The sequence below is a fragment of the Acipenser ruthenus genome, chromosome 41 (assembly GCF_902713425.1).
Source record: "Acipenser ruthenus chromosome 41, fAciRut3.2 maternal haplotype, whole genome shotgun sequence".
Taxonomy (NCBI): Eukaryota; Metazoa; Chordata; class Actinopteri; order Acipenseriformes; family Acipenseridae; genus Acipenser; species Acipenser ruthenus.
The window spans coordinates 4,894,630-4,915,332 of NC_081229.1; the positions used below are offsets into that span (position 1 = coordinate 4,894,630).

The 20,703-nt window shown below is 40.6% G+C and overlaps 1 protein-coding gene across 2 annotated transcripts; it reads left to right on the forward strand.

The window, feature by feature from the left end:
* Positions 1-4,865: 4,865 nt before the first annotated feature.
* LOC117971094 (macrophage mannose receptor 1-like) lies at positions 4,866-13,318 on the forward strand. Of its 2 annotated transcripts, XR_009311372.1 has the most exons (7): positions 4,866-5,005; positions 7,855-8,199; positions 8,326-8,667; positions 9,297-9,614; positions 10,361-10,723; positions 11,757-12,114; positions 12,707-13,318. XR_009311372.1 is itself a non-coding variant. In XM_059010952.1 (6 exons), the coding sequence occupies exons 1-6, from the start codon at positions 4,969-4,971 to the stop codon at positions 12,056-12,058; spliced, it is 1,707 nt and encodes a 568-aa protein (XP_058866935.1). In that variant the 5' UTR covers positions 4,866-4,968; the 3' UTR covers positions 12,059-12,245. The 2 variants fall into 2 exon arrangements, 1 of the variants encoding a protein (XP_058866935.1); XM_059010952.1 differs by lacking the exon at positions 12,707-13,318 and having other exon boundaries at positions 11,757-12,245.
* The last annotated feature ends 7,385 nt before the right edge of the window (positions 13,319-20,703 follow it).

A 20,703-nucleotide genomic window follows, 5' to 3' on the forward strand; every position in this document is an offset into this window, starting at 1 on the left:
TATATTATTATATAAAAAATATTTCTTCCTGGGTAAGAAGACTATATAGGCCAACTAATATTACCTTTTATGGATTTTAACTAAACTGGACAGTCAATGATTTTTTTTTTCTTCTGGTATCCGGTCTCTGAAATGTACGAATTGATATCTCGTTCACATTCACCCACACAGACACACATCAGCCTGTCAACAGAAACGCGGCCCACCTTGAAAGAGAACAATTGGGGTCTAGGTTGCCTTTTCAAGCCCTCACCCCCGCCTCCCTCCTCGGTGCCGTTTGGTTTCGCCAGTACATCTCAATATAGGCGCTTTACTAATATCGCGCTTGTGTATCATCCTCGGTATTTCCCTAACCACATCTTTGAATGACTGTAATAACCATGACAAGCTTTGTAAGAACAAACAACCCCGCGGGTTTTACCAAATGTAAATAAACAAACAAACAAACAAATATATAAATAAATAAATCAGACGTTTACAGTAAGCACACATAAAACCAGACGCCTTTAAAAATAACACTCAATTAAAAAAAAATAAAAAAAATAAAAGAAACTTTAGAAGATCGCATTTACCTTTTTAACAGGAATAAAAGTGTAGGTATACTAATAATAATAATAATAATAATAATAATAATAATAATAATAATAATAATAATAATAATAATACTTGAAATATACCAATGACGTTTTCCAGACGCTTCAAGTTCCCTATAGTAATTTTTACATGTAACGTGTCTATGAACCAATTGGAATTTTTCTTACAGCCATCACAGTGTAAAATGTACATGGGGTGAAACCGGTTTGTGTTTATGAATAAGGAAGAAGGAAACGAAATGTCTGTAGTTGTATAAGATATATATAGTGCCTTGCATAAGTATTCACCCCCCTTGGACTTTTCCACAATTTGTAGTGTTACAACCTGGAATTAAAATGGATTTAATTGGGATTTTTACCATTTGATTTACACAACATACTTAACACTTTGAAGGTGCAAAATACCGTTGGTGAACAGCAATTTTCAAGTCTTGCCACAGAATCTCAATCGGATTGAGGTCTGGGCTTTGACTGGGCCATTCTAAGACATTCAGGGTCTTGTTTTTAAACAACTCCAGTGTAGCTTTGGCTGTGTGTTTAGGGTCATTGTCCTGCTGGAAGGTGAACCTCCGCCCCAGTCCCAGGTCTCTTGCAGACTGAAACAGGTTTTCCTCTAGAATTTTCCTGTATTTGGCTCCATCCATCTTGCCCTCAATCCTGACCAGTTTTCCAGTCCCTGCCGATGAAAAGCATCCCCATAACATGATGCTGCCACCACCATGCTTCACCGTGGGAATGGTGTTTCTCAGGGTGATGAGAAATGTTGGCTTTGTGCCACACATAGCGTTTTGCGCGAAGGCCAAAAAGTTCAATTTTGGTCTCATCAGACCAGAGAACCTTTTTCCACATGTTTGCTGTGTCTCCCACATGCCTTTTGGCAAAATCCAAACGGGATTTGATATGGGTTTTTCTCAGGAATGGCCTTCTTCTTGCCACTCTTCCATAAAGCCCAGCTTTGTGGAGCGTCCTGGTTATAGTTGTCCCATGGACGGTTTCTCCCATCTCAGCTGTGGATCTCTCCAGCTCCTTCAGTTACCATTGGCCTCTTGGCTGCTTCTCTGACTAATGCCCTCCTTACCTGGTCACTGAGTTTTGGTGGACGGCCTTCTCTAGGCAGAGTCGTGGTTGTGACATATACTTTCCATTTTTTAATAATGGATTTAACGGTGCTCCGGGGGATGTTCAAAGTTTGGGATATTTTTTTATAACCCAACCCTGACTGGTGCTTCTCCAGAACTTTATCCCAGACTTGTTTTGATAGCTCCTTGGTCTTCATGATGCTGTTTGTTTAGATATGCTCTCTAACAAACTCTGGGGCTTTCCAGAAACAGGTGTATTTAATCTGAGATCATGTGACTCTTTAATTGCACACAGGTGGACTCCATTCAACTAATTATGTGACTTCTGAAGGCAATTGGTTGCACCAGAGCTATTTAGGGGTGTCACAGCAAAGGGGGTGAATACTTATGCAATGAAGACTTTTCAGTTTTTTATTTGTAAATAATTTTGAAAAATATGTAGATTTTTTTTCCCCACTTCAACATTATGGACTATTTTGTGTAGATCAGTGACAAAAAATCCTAATTAAATCAATTTTAATTCCAGGTTGTAACACTACAAAATGTGGAAAAGTCCAAGGGGGGTGAATACTTATGCAAGGCACTGTATGTGTGTGTGTGTGTGTGTGTATATATATATATAATATATATATTATAAGCAATAGGAACACACACACACATACACACACACAGACATACACGTTTGCATTCTTATATTTGTGGGGACTCATTGACTCTCAGTAGATTTTTATTTACAAAACTCCACACAGGGTGAAAGTCGACTATATATATATATATATATATATATATATATATATATATATATATATATATATAGTTAGTTCTTAAAAACGTGTTTTACATCGTCGTTTTTTCAGGAGTTACTATCTTTGTGGGGACATTTTCTCAAATTTTGTCCGCACATTGATAGTAATACCTGCCTCTGTTTTGGAACATGAACTTCGACAAAACCTTTATGTTGCTCGGAAGCTCCCCATGTAATATGGAGTTTACACGATAAGGTTCCGAGCAGGACCCAGTTTAGGGGAATTCTAAAATGAAACCCTTTCACTGTGTCCGCGCCGTGGCGTACACTGCGTGCCCGGACAACCTGTTCTAGCCACTTCTGTTGCGTACAGTAAAGAGGAAACCGCTCATTTAGATCAGCGCAGACGCCACGTCACAACTGCTGCTGGGCAGCCCATAATTGGGAAAATTTCCAAATCGTCTGCTGCTGTTTCTCAGACTCAGTGTGGCTCTCTAGCGGCTGAAAAGGGGAAGTGCAACAAGCACACGGCCCAAGGGAGTTCCAACCGCCCCCCCCCCCCCCATCATCTTTGACAATGTATTAGACACACACACACACACACACACACACACACAAAGGAATAATAAGCCTCCTCCATCACCCGGCCACAGTCTCACGTAATTGAGGGCGGTTCTTGCGGATCCAGAAGGTGAGATCATGGACCAAACAGTCCAATCACAGCACAGCATTGCACAACACACCTAGCAGTGCTATGCCCACCCGTGAATCACTGTTATACCACAGCTTTGAAAAGATATTTATTTATTTAGCAATGTTTGTCTGAAATAACCATTAGCCACTGAAAGGGTTCGTTTGAGAGCTGGCCTGGAGTCTCTCGACGCTTCAGACAATCAATGCAAAATACACCACACACGCACAGCTCGGCAGTGTCATCATCTCAGAAATACAAATCTTGCGTCATCTTTGTCGCAGCACAACATTTTTTTATTTATTTTTTTTTAAATTGCAATCAGAATAGAATTACCACACGTTCCAAGTGGAGCGCTTTCTGGACAAAAAGAGGTCCGGTGTAACGTCAGTTTTTTCTACGTCATAAAAATGTGCTCCCGGTAGCAAAAATATGACTTGTATAAGTGTCAAATCTTACCACCTTGTCAAAATTTGCTACCTGTACCAAAATGTAATCTCTATCTATCTATCTATCTATCTATCTATCTATCTATCTATCTATCTATCTATCTATCTACCCTTGAGCAAGGTACTTTACCTAGATTGCTCCAGTAAAAACCCAACTGTATAAATGGGTAATTGTATGTAAAAATAATGTAATTGTATGAAAAAATAACGTGATATCTTGTAACAAGTGTAAGTCGCCCTGGATAAGGGCGTATGCTAAGAAATAAATTATATATATATTGACCAGTATATATATATATACTGGTCAAGTTGAATCAATCCAACAATTCATCTTTGTGGTTATATAGAGAGTAGTTTGAAAAGATTAAAAAAATAAAATAAAATAAAATAAAAAATAGAACTAAAATAATGTAATATAATAACCATTACATATTTTTAAACTAATATCAACAACATGATCGGAATTCACACCAGAAAATATCTCATCATCATCATCATCATCATCATCATCATCATCATCATAATAATAATAATAACATTTGGAAAACAATTTCCCAATACTTAAGGGTTACTTAGTGTCAAGAAACGCTGCGTTTAATGTACAACAATGTGCAGTCAGCGTGTAGGTGCCTTTTTATCTTTTGCTATTTTATTTTTAAAAATGTAGCTAGCTCTGCAGAACCCTTCAACGTTAGTCAACACCAGCTGTAATATTAAACTAATTATTACACGTGAAGTAAAATGTAACTGTACAAAACACGTATTTTCTCATATATATATACAGTATATATATATATACAGTATATATATATATATATATATATATATATATATATATATATATATATATATATATATAGCAGTTTTGACGAGCGTCCTTGTTTCTTAAGGAAATAAAATCTGGGCATGCGCAGTGCAGTACGCTTCTACTAAGCCAAACAGAAACAGAACATGCAAAGTATTTAGTGAGTAATGCATGTCCCTGTATGAAATAAAGCATCATTTGCCTGTACATTTTCATGCTATATCTGTATACAAATTGCCTGGTTTGCTTGCTTTCATTCCACAGTGCATGCTTGCTGATAACAACCATGTTACTTCATTATTTGGGCAGGTGCCTCAACTAAGCCAAACAGAAACACAAAATGCAAATTATACAAGAAGAAACAAAGACACCTTCATTCATGTCCCTGTACTGAACTAGCCCTCATTTGATTAAAACATTTACATACCCAAATACAGATCGCATGGTGAGAGTCACCCACAGTCACGCTCCTGTCCCTGCACACACACAGCGACTGCGCAGAAGAGATATTGCACTGGCATAAAGGTCCAGTTGGGGACGCTGCTCCAAACCAACCTGTCTGCTGAACACTCTGAAAGGACGATCAGACTTCTTGAGACCTCTAGGATGGAGAAGCCTGTGCTGGTCTTGCTGTGTCTTGCAGGTAGGGAGTCTTGCATGATGTCATCCACATCTTTACATGGTCTGGTTTCACAGAACCCTATCAGCACTAATCTTGGGCTACATAATGTTACCAGCCTTCAGCAGTAGAATAGGTAATAATAACATTCAGCTCACATTCTACATTTCTGTTTATAATGCTAATTCTATTTCAAATGTGCCTGACTAGATACTCTTTTTAAAATAAAATTCCCATATAAATGCCTTTCTTAGAATAGCCTTAGAGTGCAGTGGGTGTTTCTTCTTGGGTGTAATTCTATTAGTAGATATAACTGCTGCATGCTGTATTAAAACTGAGCTGCTGAATGAGTGAATCATTCATACTAACAATACAATCACAGGTTAGAACTATGAAATAAGATTCAGCTTGCAATGAAATGATTTGTAACAGCAACCTCACCAGCAGCTATATAACAGATAGAGAGAGTTAAAGGACTGTGGATAGACAAGGACTGCACAGGCTGAACACACAGGGACACCCACACAAGCACACAGAGACAGACACTGACACACAGAAATGTACTTTTATACCAACTGTATGTGGAACACCCACTTTTTTAAGAACTGGGAGTATATATTTAAAAAAGCAATACATGTATCCATGATTCATGCCTTTAAATATGTTTTTATGTGGAGTATATTTAATAGGTATATATTATCCAGGGCGACTTACAATCGTAAGCAAAAACATTTCAAGCGTTACAATACAAGTAATACAATAAGAGCAAGAAATACAATAACTTTTGTTCAAGCAAAGTACAAGTTTGACAAACCAAAATTCAATAATACAGCAGGTAATAGTGATAGTTACATCAGGATATGATTAAATAGTGATAGTTACATCAGGATGTGATTAAATACAAAGTACTACAGGTTAAAAACTTGGCAGATTACAGTATTCTGAAGTACAGGATTAAATGCAGTAAAATAGGGGCTGATAAGAGCAAAATAAAGCACATTTACATGAAGGGTGATAGTGTCCCAGGATACAAACAGAGGAGTTCTACAGGTGCTCTTTGAAGAGGTGAGTCTTAAGGAGGCGCCGGAATGTGGTCAGGGACTGGGCAGTCCTGACATCTGTAGGAAGGTCATTCCACCACTGCGGAGCAAGGGTGGAGAAGGAGCGGGCTTTGGAGGCAGGGGAGCGTAGCGGTGGTAGAGCTAGTCTTCTAGTGCAGGCGGAGCGGAGAGGTCGAGTGGGGGTGTAGGGAGAGATGAGGGTCTGGAGGTAGCTGGGTGCAGACTGGTCAAGGCATCTGTAGGCTAGTACAAGAGTCTTGAACTGGATGCGAGCGGTGATCGGGAGCCAGTGGAGCGAGCGGAGTAGTGGAGTAGCATGGGCGAAGCGAGGCAGAGAGAACACCAGGCGGGCAGCAGAGTTCTGGATGAAATAGGATGAATTATATAAATTAATCGCGATTAATCTCGCAATTGAAAAAATTAATCTTAGTTAATGTCGGTTCTAATCGCATATTAAATTGATACAATTACTGCATCCATCTAACTTAAATTAGTTTTATTACTGATGCTATTATTATTATTATTATTATTATTATTATTATTATTATTATTATTATTATTATTATTATTATTATCCTTGACTGTAAATAAAATTGTTTAAAATGTATTTATTTATTTAACCAGTAAATTTACCCACTGAGACCGTGACCAAAATGTACTTGGGTCAATAATTTAGAAATTACAAATACAACCAACACAATAACATGTGCGGTTCAAGCTTGATCAGCAGCATACAGAGATCAGAAAACAGAATAAATAGGATATCTATTTTTAAATGTGATTGTGGACTGATTTTTTAAATTCTTTTAAAATAAAATTATGTAGCTACAGTAAGCAGTTCTAGGAAATGAACTGTTCATTGTAAAGAGAACATAAAAAACCTGTCGTCATATCCAAAAACTGTAAACAAACAAGAACAATTGTTAGTCTTTACATACTACACGCAAAAAAAAAAAAAAAAAAAAAAAAAAAAAAAAACAGCAACGCAGCCTCTTTTGATTCGTGGGCTTGCAGCGATCCTGAATTTCTGTCGAAACTGGTGGGTTTAATTTGTTGTTGTATTGTTGTTGTCTGTAGCAGAAGAGCTGCTGGTCTATTTTGAGAAGTGAAGGCGTGTTCAGCACGCAGCAGACGAGATGTACTGTCAGCATGATTTTCAAAAGGGGCAAAATAAAAACTAGGTCGCAAAATGATGTTTAAACCCTGTTTAATGTAACCACGTGACTCGATTTATTTATTTTTTGCCAAGCTGACTGTGGCACAGTTTCGTAGCCTCAGAAACGATTTGAGGTAGTGGCTTCATATTTTCAAACCCTGCATGCTTAATGTGTTGGTGACCATGGCGTTGACCTTGAACCTAATATGTCTACCATACGGAGGTCATGTGACTTTTGAAGTTCCAGCTGCATATAGACAATACGTTCTGAGTTCTATTGTCCAGTAAAAAAATAACCCTAGACTGTCACATTGCTTTAACCGCTGGACAGATCTATCAGACAGATCTCATATCTGGACTTGGAGGTCTTCATAGTTGGTACATAGTTGTATTCTGTGATTCTCTCAATAAAATTCCATTACAGGTGATGTGCTGTGAACATTAACTGTTTCAGTGCCACATTCCTTGACAGATTTTTTTCACACGTTCACAAACCACATAATCTTATGACATGCCCCTTAGAATGTGCCCCTGCGGGCACTTTGTTTTTGATGCACAATTACAATTGCACATCCAGTTGTAAGATGTAAGCTCTGCATAGCTAATGTTTCTTAAATCTGAAAATCCCATTTTAATGAAAACAATTCTTTTTTCAGGGTTCTTTGTACCTTTTTCAAACCAGATCAGAAGATACGGCTATGATAATGCTGAGATGAGCTGGTCTGAAGCTCAGAGCTACTGTAGAGAGAAGCACACAGACCTGGCCACTGTGGGCAGCCAGGAAGAAGCAGAGCAGCTCTTAAATATTACAGGAGATTCTCTCAATGATACTGCCTGGATCGGGCTGTATTGTGATGACACACAGAATTGGCAGTGGTCTAACAGCGATGATGTCATCTACTCCAACTGGAGGGCAGACCTCTTCTGTGCTTCAGTCAGTTCACAGGGAGAGTGGGAGGATCGAGTCTGCAATGAGAAGAATCCTTTCATGTGCTACACAGGTAAAGATCTCGCTGTTTCTATACTGTGAATATGTATTATTATTCAGATATTTTTGTTTTGTTTTTACAAATTTGAGATTTTCCTTTGGCCTCAGAGTCTCTCTGATCTGCTGTTTGTGTTTACAGAGACCAGCAATATCACTGAGAGATACACCCTGATTGAAGAACAGAAAACCTGGACTGAAGCTCAACAGTACTGTAGAGAACACCACACCGACCTCGTCAGTATAAAGAACGCCAGTGAAAATGAAGACCTAGTGAAGAAAGCGCAGGGCAAGCCCTTCTGGATAGGCCTGTTCAATAACCCGTGGAAGTGGTCACGCCAGGGGGATAACTACACATTTCAAAACTGGAACGGAGGGGAACCAAACAATGCGGGAGGCAATGAGAACTGTGTGGTGATGAATGAGATAGGTGACTGGTATGACAGTTCCTGTAGCGAGAAGTTTCTCTTCGTCTGCTGTTCAGGTAAGGACCCCAGTTTAGCCTGTGTTGTGTGTGTGTGTGTGTGTGCGTGTCTGCGTGTGTGCCTGTGATCTGTGTAAAATGTTTCTCTGTTTATAAAAATTACATATATGTGCAACAAAGTTTTTTTTTTTTTTTGTTCATACCACCCTGATAGGATCTACTGTTTTTCAGTATAGGCACAGTTCTGTTGTCCAGGACATCACCCCAGTCACACTGAGTTCATTAGACTGCAGTGAGGGACTGCTGTTACAGCAATAGACTGACACATTAATCTGTATGTAAGGATGCTGTTTATGTATTTATAGTTTTCCTTTACACTTTATCATACACTACTTGTAGCATCCCTTATATAAGTAAAACCACAGCAAAGTGTAATAAAGCATAGTAAAAGCATGGTAAACTGCAGGTGAGCATGGTAAAGTAAAACATATTTAAAAACATAGGTAATCTATGGGAAATACATTTGGATAACCTTGGGGAAAGTATGGAACACCTGCAAAATTACCATAAAAAACTTTTAAAATGAAAATTACATTCTTACAACGGTGATCTCTGACTTTTAACAACATATCATTTTATCTAAAGATCACATTTTCACTAATCTTATTTTGCGGTTGCCTTCTCCCCAGGAGGTTCCTCTGGTAATTGCAGCTTTGAAGGAACTGAGATGACATGGCATGAAGCTCAGAGCTACTGCAGAAACCACAACAAAGACCTGGTCACCATTCAAGACCAGGACAGGATGAAGAATATTTTAGACATCATGCCTAAAAGTAAATCCACCTGGATCGGTCTGCATCGTGACAAAGAGAACTGGCAGTGGTCCAATGGAGGTGATGTCATCTACTCCAACTGGACATCACAACTCTTCTGTGCTTCAGTCAATTCAAGTGGAGTGTGGAACGAATCACTCTGCAAGGAGAAGAAACCTTTCATGTGCTACAACGGTAGGATGAGATTCAATCAATCTGTTAATGAAACAGCTGAGTGGACTGGATAATGAAGCCAGGTCCAATGTTATGTAAATGTCATATATATATATAAAACCTGTTTTAACAGACACCTGTACAAATAAAGAGCCAATTTATTGTTTCACAGGAAAGCATTTCAGTGACATTCATCCTCGCCAAGTTAGAGCTATTGGTATTATAAAAATAGATCACATGACCGACAGACACAAGAGGTGTGTCCATAACCCCTCAGAATCAATACCGTGTAAAAGAAAGTCTTTCAGGTTTCATCATAACAGGATAAGTGATTCTCAAGATAAATGCATTCAGCCATACATACAGTCAGCCTCCATACATCCCCAGATTTTGAAACACTCAATAATGTGTGCTAAAGAAGTTCCTTAACAACTCAATTGTACCAGTGGTTATCTATACAAGTGCAAAACTTTTGCATACAGATGGACTGCCTTCTGCCTCCACTGCATCTCCCAGCTGGGAATAATGTATCCTTCTGGTGTTTGAAGGTAATAATTCCCTATATAAAACACAATATCATATTTTAACTGCAGGGGGGTCACTATAGAATATATTTGGTGATTCTAGATGACACATTTGTCTATCTGGCTTTGTTGTTTAATCTTGTTGTAATGGTAAATAATGACCTGTTCTCATCACTATGCAACAGGAGAGCCACCACACCTCTGTGACAGACATTGCTTTTGATCTGCTGTGTGTGTTCACAGAGACCAGCAACATCACTGCGAGATACACCCTGATTGAAGAACTGAAAACCTGGACTGAAGCTCAGCAGTACTGTAGAGAACACCACACCGACCTCGTCAGTATAAATAGTGACAGTGAAAATGAAGACCTAGTGAAGAAAGCGCAGGGCAAGCCCTTCTGGATAGGCCTGTTCAATAACCCGTGGAAGTGGTCACACCAGGGGGATAACTACACATTTCACAACTGGAACACAGGGGAACCAAACAATGTGGGAGGCAATGAGAAATGTGTGATTATAGGTGTAAGGTATAATCAGAATCAATCCAGAGGGGAATGGCGTGATAAGGATTGCAGCTTGAAGCTCCCCTTCTTCTGCTTTGATGGTAAATCTGTTTTTCAAACTTTATAAACCCAGTAACAGATATAATAATATCCACTATGAAAAACACAGTTTCAACAATAAATCTACATGCATGCCTTTTAAAGTCAGTGCAAATGCAAAATCTTGTGAATGGTCTCTAAAATAGCTTAGTACTGGGGGTGTAACATTATTAATGAATGTCCTGCTACGATACATGTTATGGTCCTGATGGGCCACTTGTTTGATGCATGATAAGATCAAATGGACATTTAATAATGCTCCACTTTGTTAAACGACAGAAATTAAATGGGGAGTATTTATTCATAACAACTATAAAACACACTTTTTCTTTCAAGAACTATTTGTTGAACTGCAATGAGCTGTGCTGTGATTTTTGAATTGTATCAGGATATAAAGGATGCATATCTCTATTACTGTATGATACATGTAAAGGTCAATTTAAATTGATACACGAGTAATCATTAAATCCGTACATCCGACCATGTTAACAACTGTGCTAACAGAAGGTTTAATAATTGCTAACATGTTAATAAGCTAGTAGTAGGGGTCCCTACTACTGGCGATTCCAGCAAGAGTGTATTGGTGCTCCCGCGTGTTTGGGAAGCAAAATTGTTTCTCCTCATTGAGCTGTAGTGGACACTACTGGCCAGGTGCCTGCTGAGCTCAGGTGCACCCCTGCAAGGCTGGCCTTTGTCCTGCAGAGGCCGGTACCTCGCTGACATCCTCCTTCGAGTTCCTGTGTTTAAAACAGGAAGCTGGCATGGCTGTGGGATCAGGTGGGGAATTGCTGCGGTCAGGGAGCATACCAGTGCATTCTAAATTGGGAATGAAATCAGAGGTACATTTAATAACCACAAATCAACCCAAAGCAGCAAGACAGATTTCAAAAGAAAAATATACTGTGGAGATATATAGTGTATCTCTTTCAATAAGAAAGTTTATACAGTTGTTAAAAAATAAGTTAATTATGCCCATAAACTAGGGGGAATGAAGGGGGTTTCTAGTCAAATTTAAAATGCTGTCTTTGTGTTCAGATGTCCGGGATCTGGTCCTAGAGAAGGAGAATAAAACCTGGGAGGAAGCCGTTGTCCACTGCAGAGCTCAGCACAGAGAGCTGGCCAGCATCGTCTCGGAGAAGGAGCAACGCTACGCCACCTACCTGTCTGAGCATGCCAACTCCCCTCTGGTGTGGATCGGGCTGAGGCAGAGCCGGCTGTTTGGCTTCTATTTCTGGATGAACAGTGAGCCCCTGGACTACACCAAGTGGAAAGGGGGGGGTCCAGCCCCCTGGGTACCCCGACTCCAGCCCCTGCGTAGCCATGACTACAGGGTCTGACCCCCACTGGACTGAGAAACCCTGCACGGAGAAGCTCAACTTCTTCTGCTTCTAAGGTACTGCAGCCTGTCTGTCCTTGCTGATAAAAATCCTTACCCCAATGAAAAGCAGATCATGTGCCATTGTTTACCAGATACACTTTCGTAACTTTACATTTCTTACCTGTTTCATAGCCTACTACGTGTGTGTTTATTATTATTTGAAAACTTACCAGGCTTACTAACTCATTGTCTATTTTCAACCAAGGAGTCTGCTTCTAAAGCTTTATTTCTGAAAAGCCGTGGTTTGAAAAATGACCACAAGGGGTGCAGCTATATTTTCTCTCCCTTCTGCAATTTTGTTTCTAACATTTAAATGGCAGATGTGTGCCCTCTAGTGGTTATTTTTCACTCAAGGAAAATGATCGCTCATTCAATCTCAGAAAGGTAAACTAAGCAGCAGGATCAGTAATGATCATTATGACTAGGAATGTGAAAAGGAAATTGATTTTAAAACTTACTACACACTTATGGATGATGGCTCGTAACATACCTACTACAGTATCTATGTTTTAGTATCACTGCAATCCAAGTTACAGTGATCTACTGGATATGTTCTATTCTTTACAATAAAAAATAATTGTGGATTGTTTGTCTTTGCACAAATTAGGGTGGCACCCAGAGGTCAGCTATCCACAAGAGGCTTCCTGGATATCCCTTTCCAGATGAAGACAGGCTTAAAGATTATTATGAAAGGAAGTTCATTATAATACAATATTAATTACACATTTCTCATTTATACTAACAGCAATCATTTCACTATTCTACAATGCATACTATTTGATTGAGCTCTAGATTAGATTGTACTGTATTAACTTTTTCTATAAAGTTGTGATGAAATCATTGCATTTCCATTTTATGAATTAACTGAAAAGTAATGTTATGTTCTAAATATAAATCCTTTAATAGAAAGAAGTTGTTTGTTACACTTGCAATGGAGTTTAAATACAACATGACTTACAACATTCATCACTAAGCTGATCAAAAATAGCTGGGGGTTTTGAATGACTATAAAATCTTTTATCCGTTTGTAAAGGAAATCCAAGCCAGCTATAGTCCAGCTACAGGCAGGTCCACCTGATTCTATGTGCAGTCATCTGCATGCAATGCAACATGGGGTGAAATTAATAGGCTATGGTTTAGGGTTTCTCTGCTTTGTATGAATATAAATAGATAATGAGCTGTATTTCTCTGTATTTCTGGATGTATTTTTGCTGAATTATTTCAATAAAAGTTTTAATTTCAATCTTTGTCTACCTTATTGACCGTTATCACCCAGACTTGTCATGATATATAGATGGGGATATAGGCAAGTGTGTCAATGGCATTAATAATAGCAGAAATGATACTATACCTGTCAACTTTTGAAAAGGTTTGCTGACATAAGGAGGTTTAAGAGTAGAGTTCTGAGCAAAATACGAGAGAATGTCTGTCCAGGGAGTTGTAGGGGAGAAGTGTTCAAAAAACATGAGAATCCTGGCAAATACGAGAGAGTTGACAGGTCTGTGATACTCACTTTTCAAAATGATTGACCATTATCAGGGTTCTTTGTGCAAAAAACTATTTACACACAACAAGAATAGCCAGCCCTCACAAGCGTGTTCTACCTATATTTTATTTATATTTTACATTTTAAAACAAATAATAATTATAAAATGTTCAGTTAAGAGCCTTGACGACTTTAATTTCACATGTATAGCCATACATTCTCTCAGTTACTGCTTCAGGTTTTAAAATGGCAGTGTTACGTCACTTTCTCACAGCTGTAATTGCTTACATACAGTAGGCTATCACCAGGCTATTAACACACAGCAGAATATTATATAAAATAAAATAAAAATAAAAAAAAACTTGGCAGGACTGGTTTTCTAAAACTGAATATTGAAAATAAGTTACTGTGACAAGAATGGCAAAAGGAACCGAAATATAATAATAATAATAATAATAATAATAATAATAATAATAATAATACAGTAAGCACTCTGATATAAGACACTCAAGGGAGACGTTTAGGAGGACATAGAGATGTTTCAGGCTCCTGTAAGTGGATTGTTTGTGCAATGGGCTTGCAACGTATTATGACTTTTAATAATCAAGAAAATCATACAGACTCATTCGATTTGAAGTTTTAACGAAATCAGAGTAGTATTAATACCCCTTCGATTTATAAAAAGCTTAAAAATGGACTGAGTAGTTATAGACTACATCGAATCCCAGCTGACAAGCAATTAAGTATAATAGCATTAATACTTCTTTACGTTTATGGTTATAACATGTTTAGGCTATGCGTTGATAAAGCTGAAAATGCCCAACGCTAAATCATACAGCATCCAATATATCACTCTCCAAAGCTAAAACATAAATCCTATACCTTATAGCAATGCATCAATATAAAATAGATATAGATTCAAAATAGTTCTTACCTTCCAAAATATATATGGAAATGCAAAATATAATGTAAGGACAGGAACTGTCATCAAAGGCAAAGACTTCTGAATAAGACCCAAGCAGCAATCAACTCGATCAGAGATCTTCAGAGCATGGATCACATCAGCTTGTAGTTAGCACGTTGAGTGACACTTGGATTTTATCTCGGTTTTTACAGAGTTTTTGCTTTGCTTTTTACATCAGAAGTCATAATTAAATCTTAAACATTTAATATTCCTTGACAGCTCATGTCCTTCAAGTGAATAGTGTGGAGACCAATTCAAATGCAAACTGTTAACTTGATTAGAGCAGTTTGCATTTGAATTGGTCTCCACACAGCTCCTGCAGTTGTGTGATCCCATCAAAGTGTGTGAAACTATTGTCTCCAGAGCAGTTAGCAGCTAGTTCCCTTGCTAAGTGAAGGGAGTTATTTAAGAGTGGGCATCTGGTAATTAGTTCAGTCTTCAGGGAACCAGGGAGAGAGGCAGATAGATAAGTTCCTGCTTTTTGTAATTGTAACTACTACATTTGGTGACATTGTAAGGTGGTGTTTGAATTGGCTGAGTTTGTGTGTGATTAGTACCAGGTGAGTGGCTAAATTGATTAGCAGTTGATTTTGCTATTTGATTGGTTTCCACACAGTTTAGTTGGTTCTTTTGCCAAGCAGGGGTAACAACATTTATTCAAGCAGCTTATTTTAGCGCCAGCACGAAGCGCCAGCCAACAGAAGAGCCTCAACAAAAGAGCCGGGAGTCTAGCTGTGGGAGTCCAGCGAGGGGAGGCCTGCGCTGAGACGCTGTTCGACTAGATCCGAACCTACCAGCGCTCTGGAAGAAGCCATCTACTAGTCAGGTCTGTATCCTCCACCCCACTGCTCCTACTGTGCCTTTTGTCTTGCTTGTCCTGCTATGACTGTCTCTCACATCCCTGTTCTGTCCTCCCGTCCTCGTCCTCTGCCCTCCCTCCGCTACTGCTCCTCCAACCCCTCTAACCTCATTTCTCTGCCTCTCCCCCCCTCCCGCACACTCTCTGGTGCACTCTGGAACTGTCACTCTTCTGCTAACAAAGCTGATTTCATCTCTGCCTTTGCCTCCCACCTCTCGCTCGATTTCCTTGCTCTCACTGAAACCTGGCTGTCCCCTGATAACACTGTTACTCCTGCTGCCCTGTCCTCTCTCTACGTCCTGTCCCATACCCCGCGTCTCACCGGACGGGGAGGTGGGACGGGTCTTCTCCTCTCTCCCTCCTTACTCTTTTCTGTCCCCTCTGATCTCACCTCCCTCTCTGTCACTACCTTTGAATTTCATGCAGTCCAACTAACCTCTCCCTGTCAACTCCTGCTCATTGTTTTGTACCGCCCCCCTGGGCCTCTCACTCACTTTCTGGATGAACTCGACTATCTACTCTCCTCCCTCCCCTCTCTGTCTACCCCGACTGTCCTGTTGGGTGACTTCAACATCCATCTCTCCAACCCCAGCCACTCTGCTGGATTCCTCCCTCTCCTTCACTCCTTCGACTTCTGTCTCTCTCCGTCCCCTCCTACCCACAAAGCTGGCCGTCAACTGGACCTCACCTTCTCCAGGGCCTGCTGCCCCTCCAACCTCTCTGTCACCCCCCTGGACCTCTCTGATCACTATTTCATCTCTTTTTCTCTGTCTCTCCCCCCTCTCCCTGCTCCTCCTACCCCCACTGTCACCTCTCGCCGTAACCTCCGCTCTCTCTCCCCCTCTGTCCTTGCCTCCACTGCTCTCTCTCACCTCCCTCCTATCGACTCCTTTTCACAACTCTCCGTAGACTCTGCTACCTCCACCCTCTTCTCCTCACTCACCTCCTCCCTCGACTCCCTCTGTCCCCTCACCTCCCGACCCGCTCGCCCCTCCCCTCCCCATCCCTGGCTCTCCTCTGTGCTCCGCTCGGCAAGAATCACACTGCGATCTGCTGAAAAGAAATGGAAGAGAACCAAACTCCCTGCTGCCCTAGACCTTTACCGCACTCTTCTCTCCTCCTTCTCCTCTACTCTCTCCTCTGCTAAATGTGCTTATTTCTAATCTGTAATCCAAGCCTCCACTAACAACCCACGTAAACTATTCTCTACCTTCTCCTCCCTCCTAAACCCTCCCCCCCCTCCTCCTCCCTCCTCTATCTCCCCTGACGACTTTGCCTCCTTCTTCTCTTCTAAAATCTCAGATATCCGCAAACTCTTTAACACCTCTCCCTCCCCCGCACCCCCTCCTGCTCCAACCCCTACACCCACTACATCCCCTACTAACTCGCCCTCCCTCTCCACCTTCTTGCCCCTCTCAGACTCTGACCTCTCCTCCCTGCTCCAGGGTCACAAACCCACCACGTGTGCCTTGGACCCCCTCCCCACTCACCTCTTTCAAGCTGCTGCTCCTGCTCTACTCCCCTTCATCTCCTCCCTCCTCAACACCTCTCTACTTTCTGGCATCTTCCCCTCTGCCTTCAAAAAAGCCTCTATCACTCCCCTCCTCAAAAAACCTACCCTCGACCCCACCTCCCTCCAGAGCTACCGTCCTGTCTCCCTCCTACCCTTCCTCTCCAAAACCCTCGAGCGGACTGTACACCGCCAGCTCTCTGCTTTCCTGTCCAACCACTCTCTGCTTGACCCTCTCCAATCTGGCTTCCGCTCTGCTCACTCCACTGAAACCGCCCTTCTCTCTGTCACCAACTCACTTAAGTGTGCCCGAGCTGCCTCTCTCTCCTCTGTCCTAATTCTCCTCGACCTCTCTGCTGCCTTTGACATTGTTGATCACTCTATTCTACTATCATCTCTTGCTGACCTGGGGATCTCTGGCACTGCTCTGGCCTGGTTCTCCTCCTACCTCTCCAACCGCACTTACCAGGTAACCTGGCGTGGAGCAACCTCCACACCTCACCCTCTCTTGACTGGAGTCCCCCAAGGGTCAGTCTTGGGTCCTCTCCTGTTCTCTCTCTACACCCGCTCCCTGGGCCCCCTCATCGCATCCTATGGTTTCTCATACCATTTCTATGCTGATGATGCTCAGATTTTCCTCTCCTTCCCCACCTCTGACTCCACCATCTCCTCCCGTATCTCTACCTGTCTGTCTGCTATTTCCTCCTGGATGCACTCGCATCACCTCAAACTCAACCTCTCTAAATCTGACCTCCTTTTCTTTCCCTCCTCCTCCCCCTCCTCTGATCTCTCTATCTCTGTTCCTCTGGAATCTACCACACTCTCTCCCTCTTCCTCAGCTAAAAACCTTGGAGTCACCCTGGACCCCTGCCTCTCTTATTCCCAGCACATCTCCACTCTGGCACGCACTTGCAGATTCTTCCTGAGCAACATCCGAAGAATCCGACCCTTCCTCACCAACTATGCTACCCAGCTCCTGGTCCAGGCCCTGGTACTCTCCCGCCTAGACTACTGCAACTCCCTCCTGGCTGGCCTCCCTGCGTCCGCCACCCGTCCGCTCCAGCTCATCCAGAACTCTGCTGCTCGCCTGGTGTTCTCTCTACCTCGCTTCGCCCACGCTACTCCACTACTCCGCTCGCTCCACTGGCTCCCGATCACCGCTCGCATCCAGTTCAAGACTCTTGTACTAGCCTACAGATGCCTTGATCAGACTGCACCCAGCTACCTCCAGACCCTCATCTCTCCCTACACCCCCACTCGACCTCTCCGCTCCGCCTGCACTAGAAGACTGGCTCTACCTCCGCTACGCTCCCCTGCCTCCCGAGCCCGCTCCTTCTCCACCCTTGCTCCGCAGTGGTGGAACGACCTTCCTACAGATGTCAGGACTGCCCAGTCCCTGACCACATTCCGGCGCCTCCTTAAGACTCACCTCTTCAAACAGCACCTGTAGAACTCCTCTGTTGTATCCTGGGACACTATCACCCTTCATTTAAATATGCTTTATTTTGCTCTTATCTGCCCCCTATTTTACTGCATTTAATCCTGTACCTCAGAATATTGTAATCTCCCAAGTGTTTAATCTGTAGTATTTTGTACTTAATCATATCCTGATGTAACTATCACTACTTAATCATATCCTGATGTAACTTTCACTATTATCTGCTGTATTATTGAATTGTGGTTTGTCACACTTGAGAATTATTGTATTTCTTGTTCTTATTGTATGACTTATATTGTAACACTTGAATGTATTTGTATTTGCTTGCGATTGTAAGTCGCCCTGGATAAGGGCGTCTGCTAAGAAATAAATAATAATAATAATAATGAATAACATTTTCAAATACACCCAGTAACTCTTTCTAATGGGCCATCATCCCATAATCCACCTCCCCTACATTTCCAAAATATGGGAGGTGAACTTTTGAACTGATGTTATTCTCTTTTGGTATCAGAGATTTCCTGAATACAACATACAAGTGAATACAATTATAGATATAAAAATACATATAGAGAGATGTGTTTTAATATAAGATATATTTAATTACTCCAACCTGGGTTTAAAATATACTTCCCTTTTAACATTAAAAACATCCTTCGCAGTAAGTTGGCTTTATTTCATGTATAGATGTTAACAAAGTCATATTGGATAAAGGCTAGTAGATGCTTCATAGCAAACTTTTAAGTCTGCAATTATATATCCAATTATTTTCACTTAAATCCAGTCTATCAAGAACATAGTCAAAATATAACAGTCCCATTTTAGCTTTTCAATTTTTTAAACTAAATGTGACCATCTTCTCTGTTTTTTACAAAAAAAAATATCCTATTCAGGCATTCTTACTAAATCTAAATATGGTCCTATGCGATTGCTCCCCCTCACTTGTTTTAACAGGTCTTCATTAATTTCTATGATTTAATGAAGCCATAGACAGTTCACCATATACTCCCTTTCATGGACCAGAAGATATTTTTTAAAAAGATCATCCATCATAGAAACCATTTTTTAACTACTGAATAGTAAGTCTAGCTTCAGTTGCCCACACATGGTACTGCTTCGCTTCAGGCAAAGACAAGGTTAACAAATGAATTACATTCTCTTTGGCAGACCTAATATATGCTTGACACAGACTGGTACCATTCTGCTTTGACTGAAGTTTTTAAGTTAACTTCTGCACTATATTCTCTTATTTTCAAACTCTTACAGTTCTTCTGTTATAATAAAACATTTACACTTATATTCTGTTTGAATTATTCTAGAATACCTGTGTTTAGCTTAAAGACTACTTTCAGATGAAGCTTACTTCTTTTTTCTGAATAAGAAACTTGACTGTGAACATTTGAGTTAATTAAATGAAATTCTCGTTTCTGCCTTTCTCCTCAAGGTTATAAGCCTTGGCACCAGTAGCTCAGACAAAGACAAGCTTAGCTCATTTCACAGATGTTTTTTGGTCAGCGTTGCCCCAACCCAGCTCCCTTTTTACTCAGACTTAGAAAGATCCAATAATATTTTTTTACTGTTATAACAGAATAAACAGGAATATAGAATCCTCTAACATAACTGTAGGTCAATGCAGAGCATATTATAACTTTTTGTAAGAACAGTGTGTTTTAACAATGTGTTTAGTGTTTCTGCTGGCTTTATATTCTTTAAAACACAGTACAGTTATTACAACATTTTAACGCACATGCAGTTTCACAAATGTTCAATTTGTATCACAAAGATCAGCCTGCTTCCAGTAGCAGTCACAGTCTTGAGTTAGTTTCTGCTCTCAGTGAGTCTGCAAAAAGCCACCACAGGTGTGTCTTTAAAAGCCTGATACCTGCAAAAACGTAAATCTTATTAGCTGGGCTCCCATCTCTACATTCTCATTCCAATGATCAGTGGGAAGACTTCAAATAAATTAAACTTTCTATCAAAGAGCCGTCCATCTCTGCCACATACACCTTTCACTCAAATAAGGTGATTGCACCTTGTACAAGGGAAGATGGGTTTTAGAGTGACAAAACACACGTCTCGGTGTTATCATGCGGTAGCACAATAGTGTCAATGAAATGCACTGTGACAACCAACCCCGCTCTCCCCTACTCTACATGTAATGGTCAATTGTGAATATACTGCATGCACTAGTTACTGTAAAGACAATAATCTGTGTTTGGAGAGAGTCGGGATGCTTTATATTGCTATAGAAATGAGATCAATAGTTACAGAAAACTACTATAAAAACTGTAACAAACTCTGTGAATGCAGTATCTAATTGCATCGAGAGTAGCAACTTCCAGACTAT

Coding starts and splice junctions, on each gene's coding strand:
- LOC117971094 (XM_059010952.1), top strand. CDS start 4,969: ATGGAGAAGCCTGTGCTGGTCTTGCTGTGTCTTGCAG. Junction 9,615..10,360: donor ACCTTTCATGTGCTACAACG/GTAGGATGAGAT, acceptor GTGTGTTCACAG/AGACCAGCAACATCACTGCG. Junction 10,724..11,756: donor CCCCTTCTTCTGCTTTGATG/GTAAATCTGTTT, acceptor CTTTGTGTTCAG/ATGTCCGGGATCTGGTCCTA.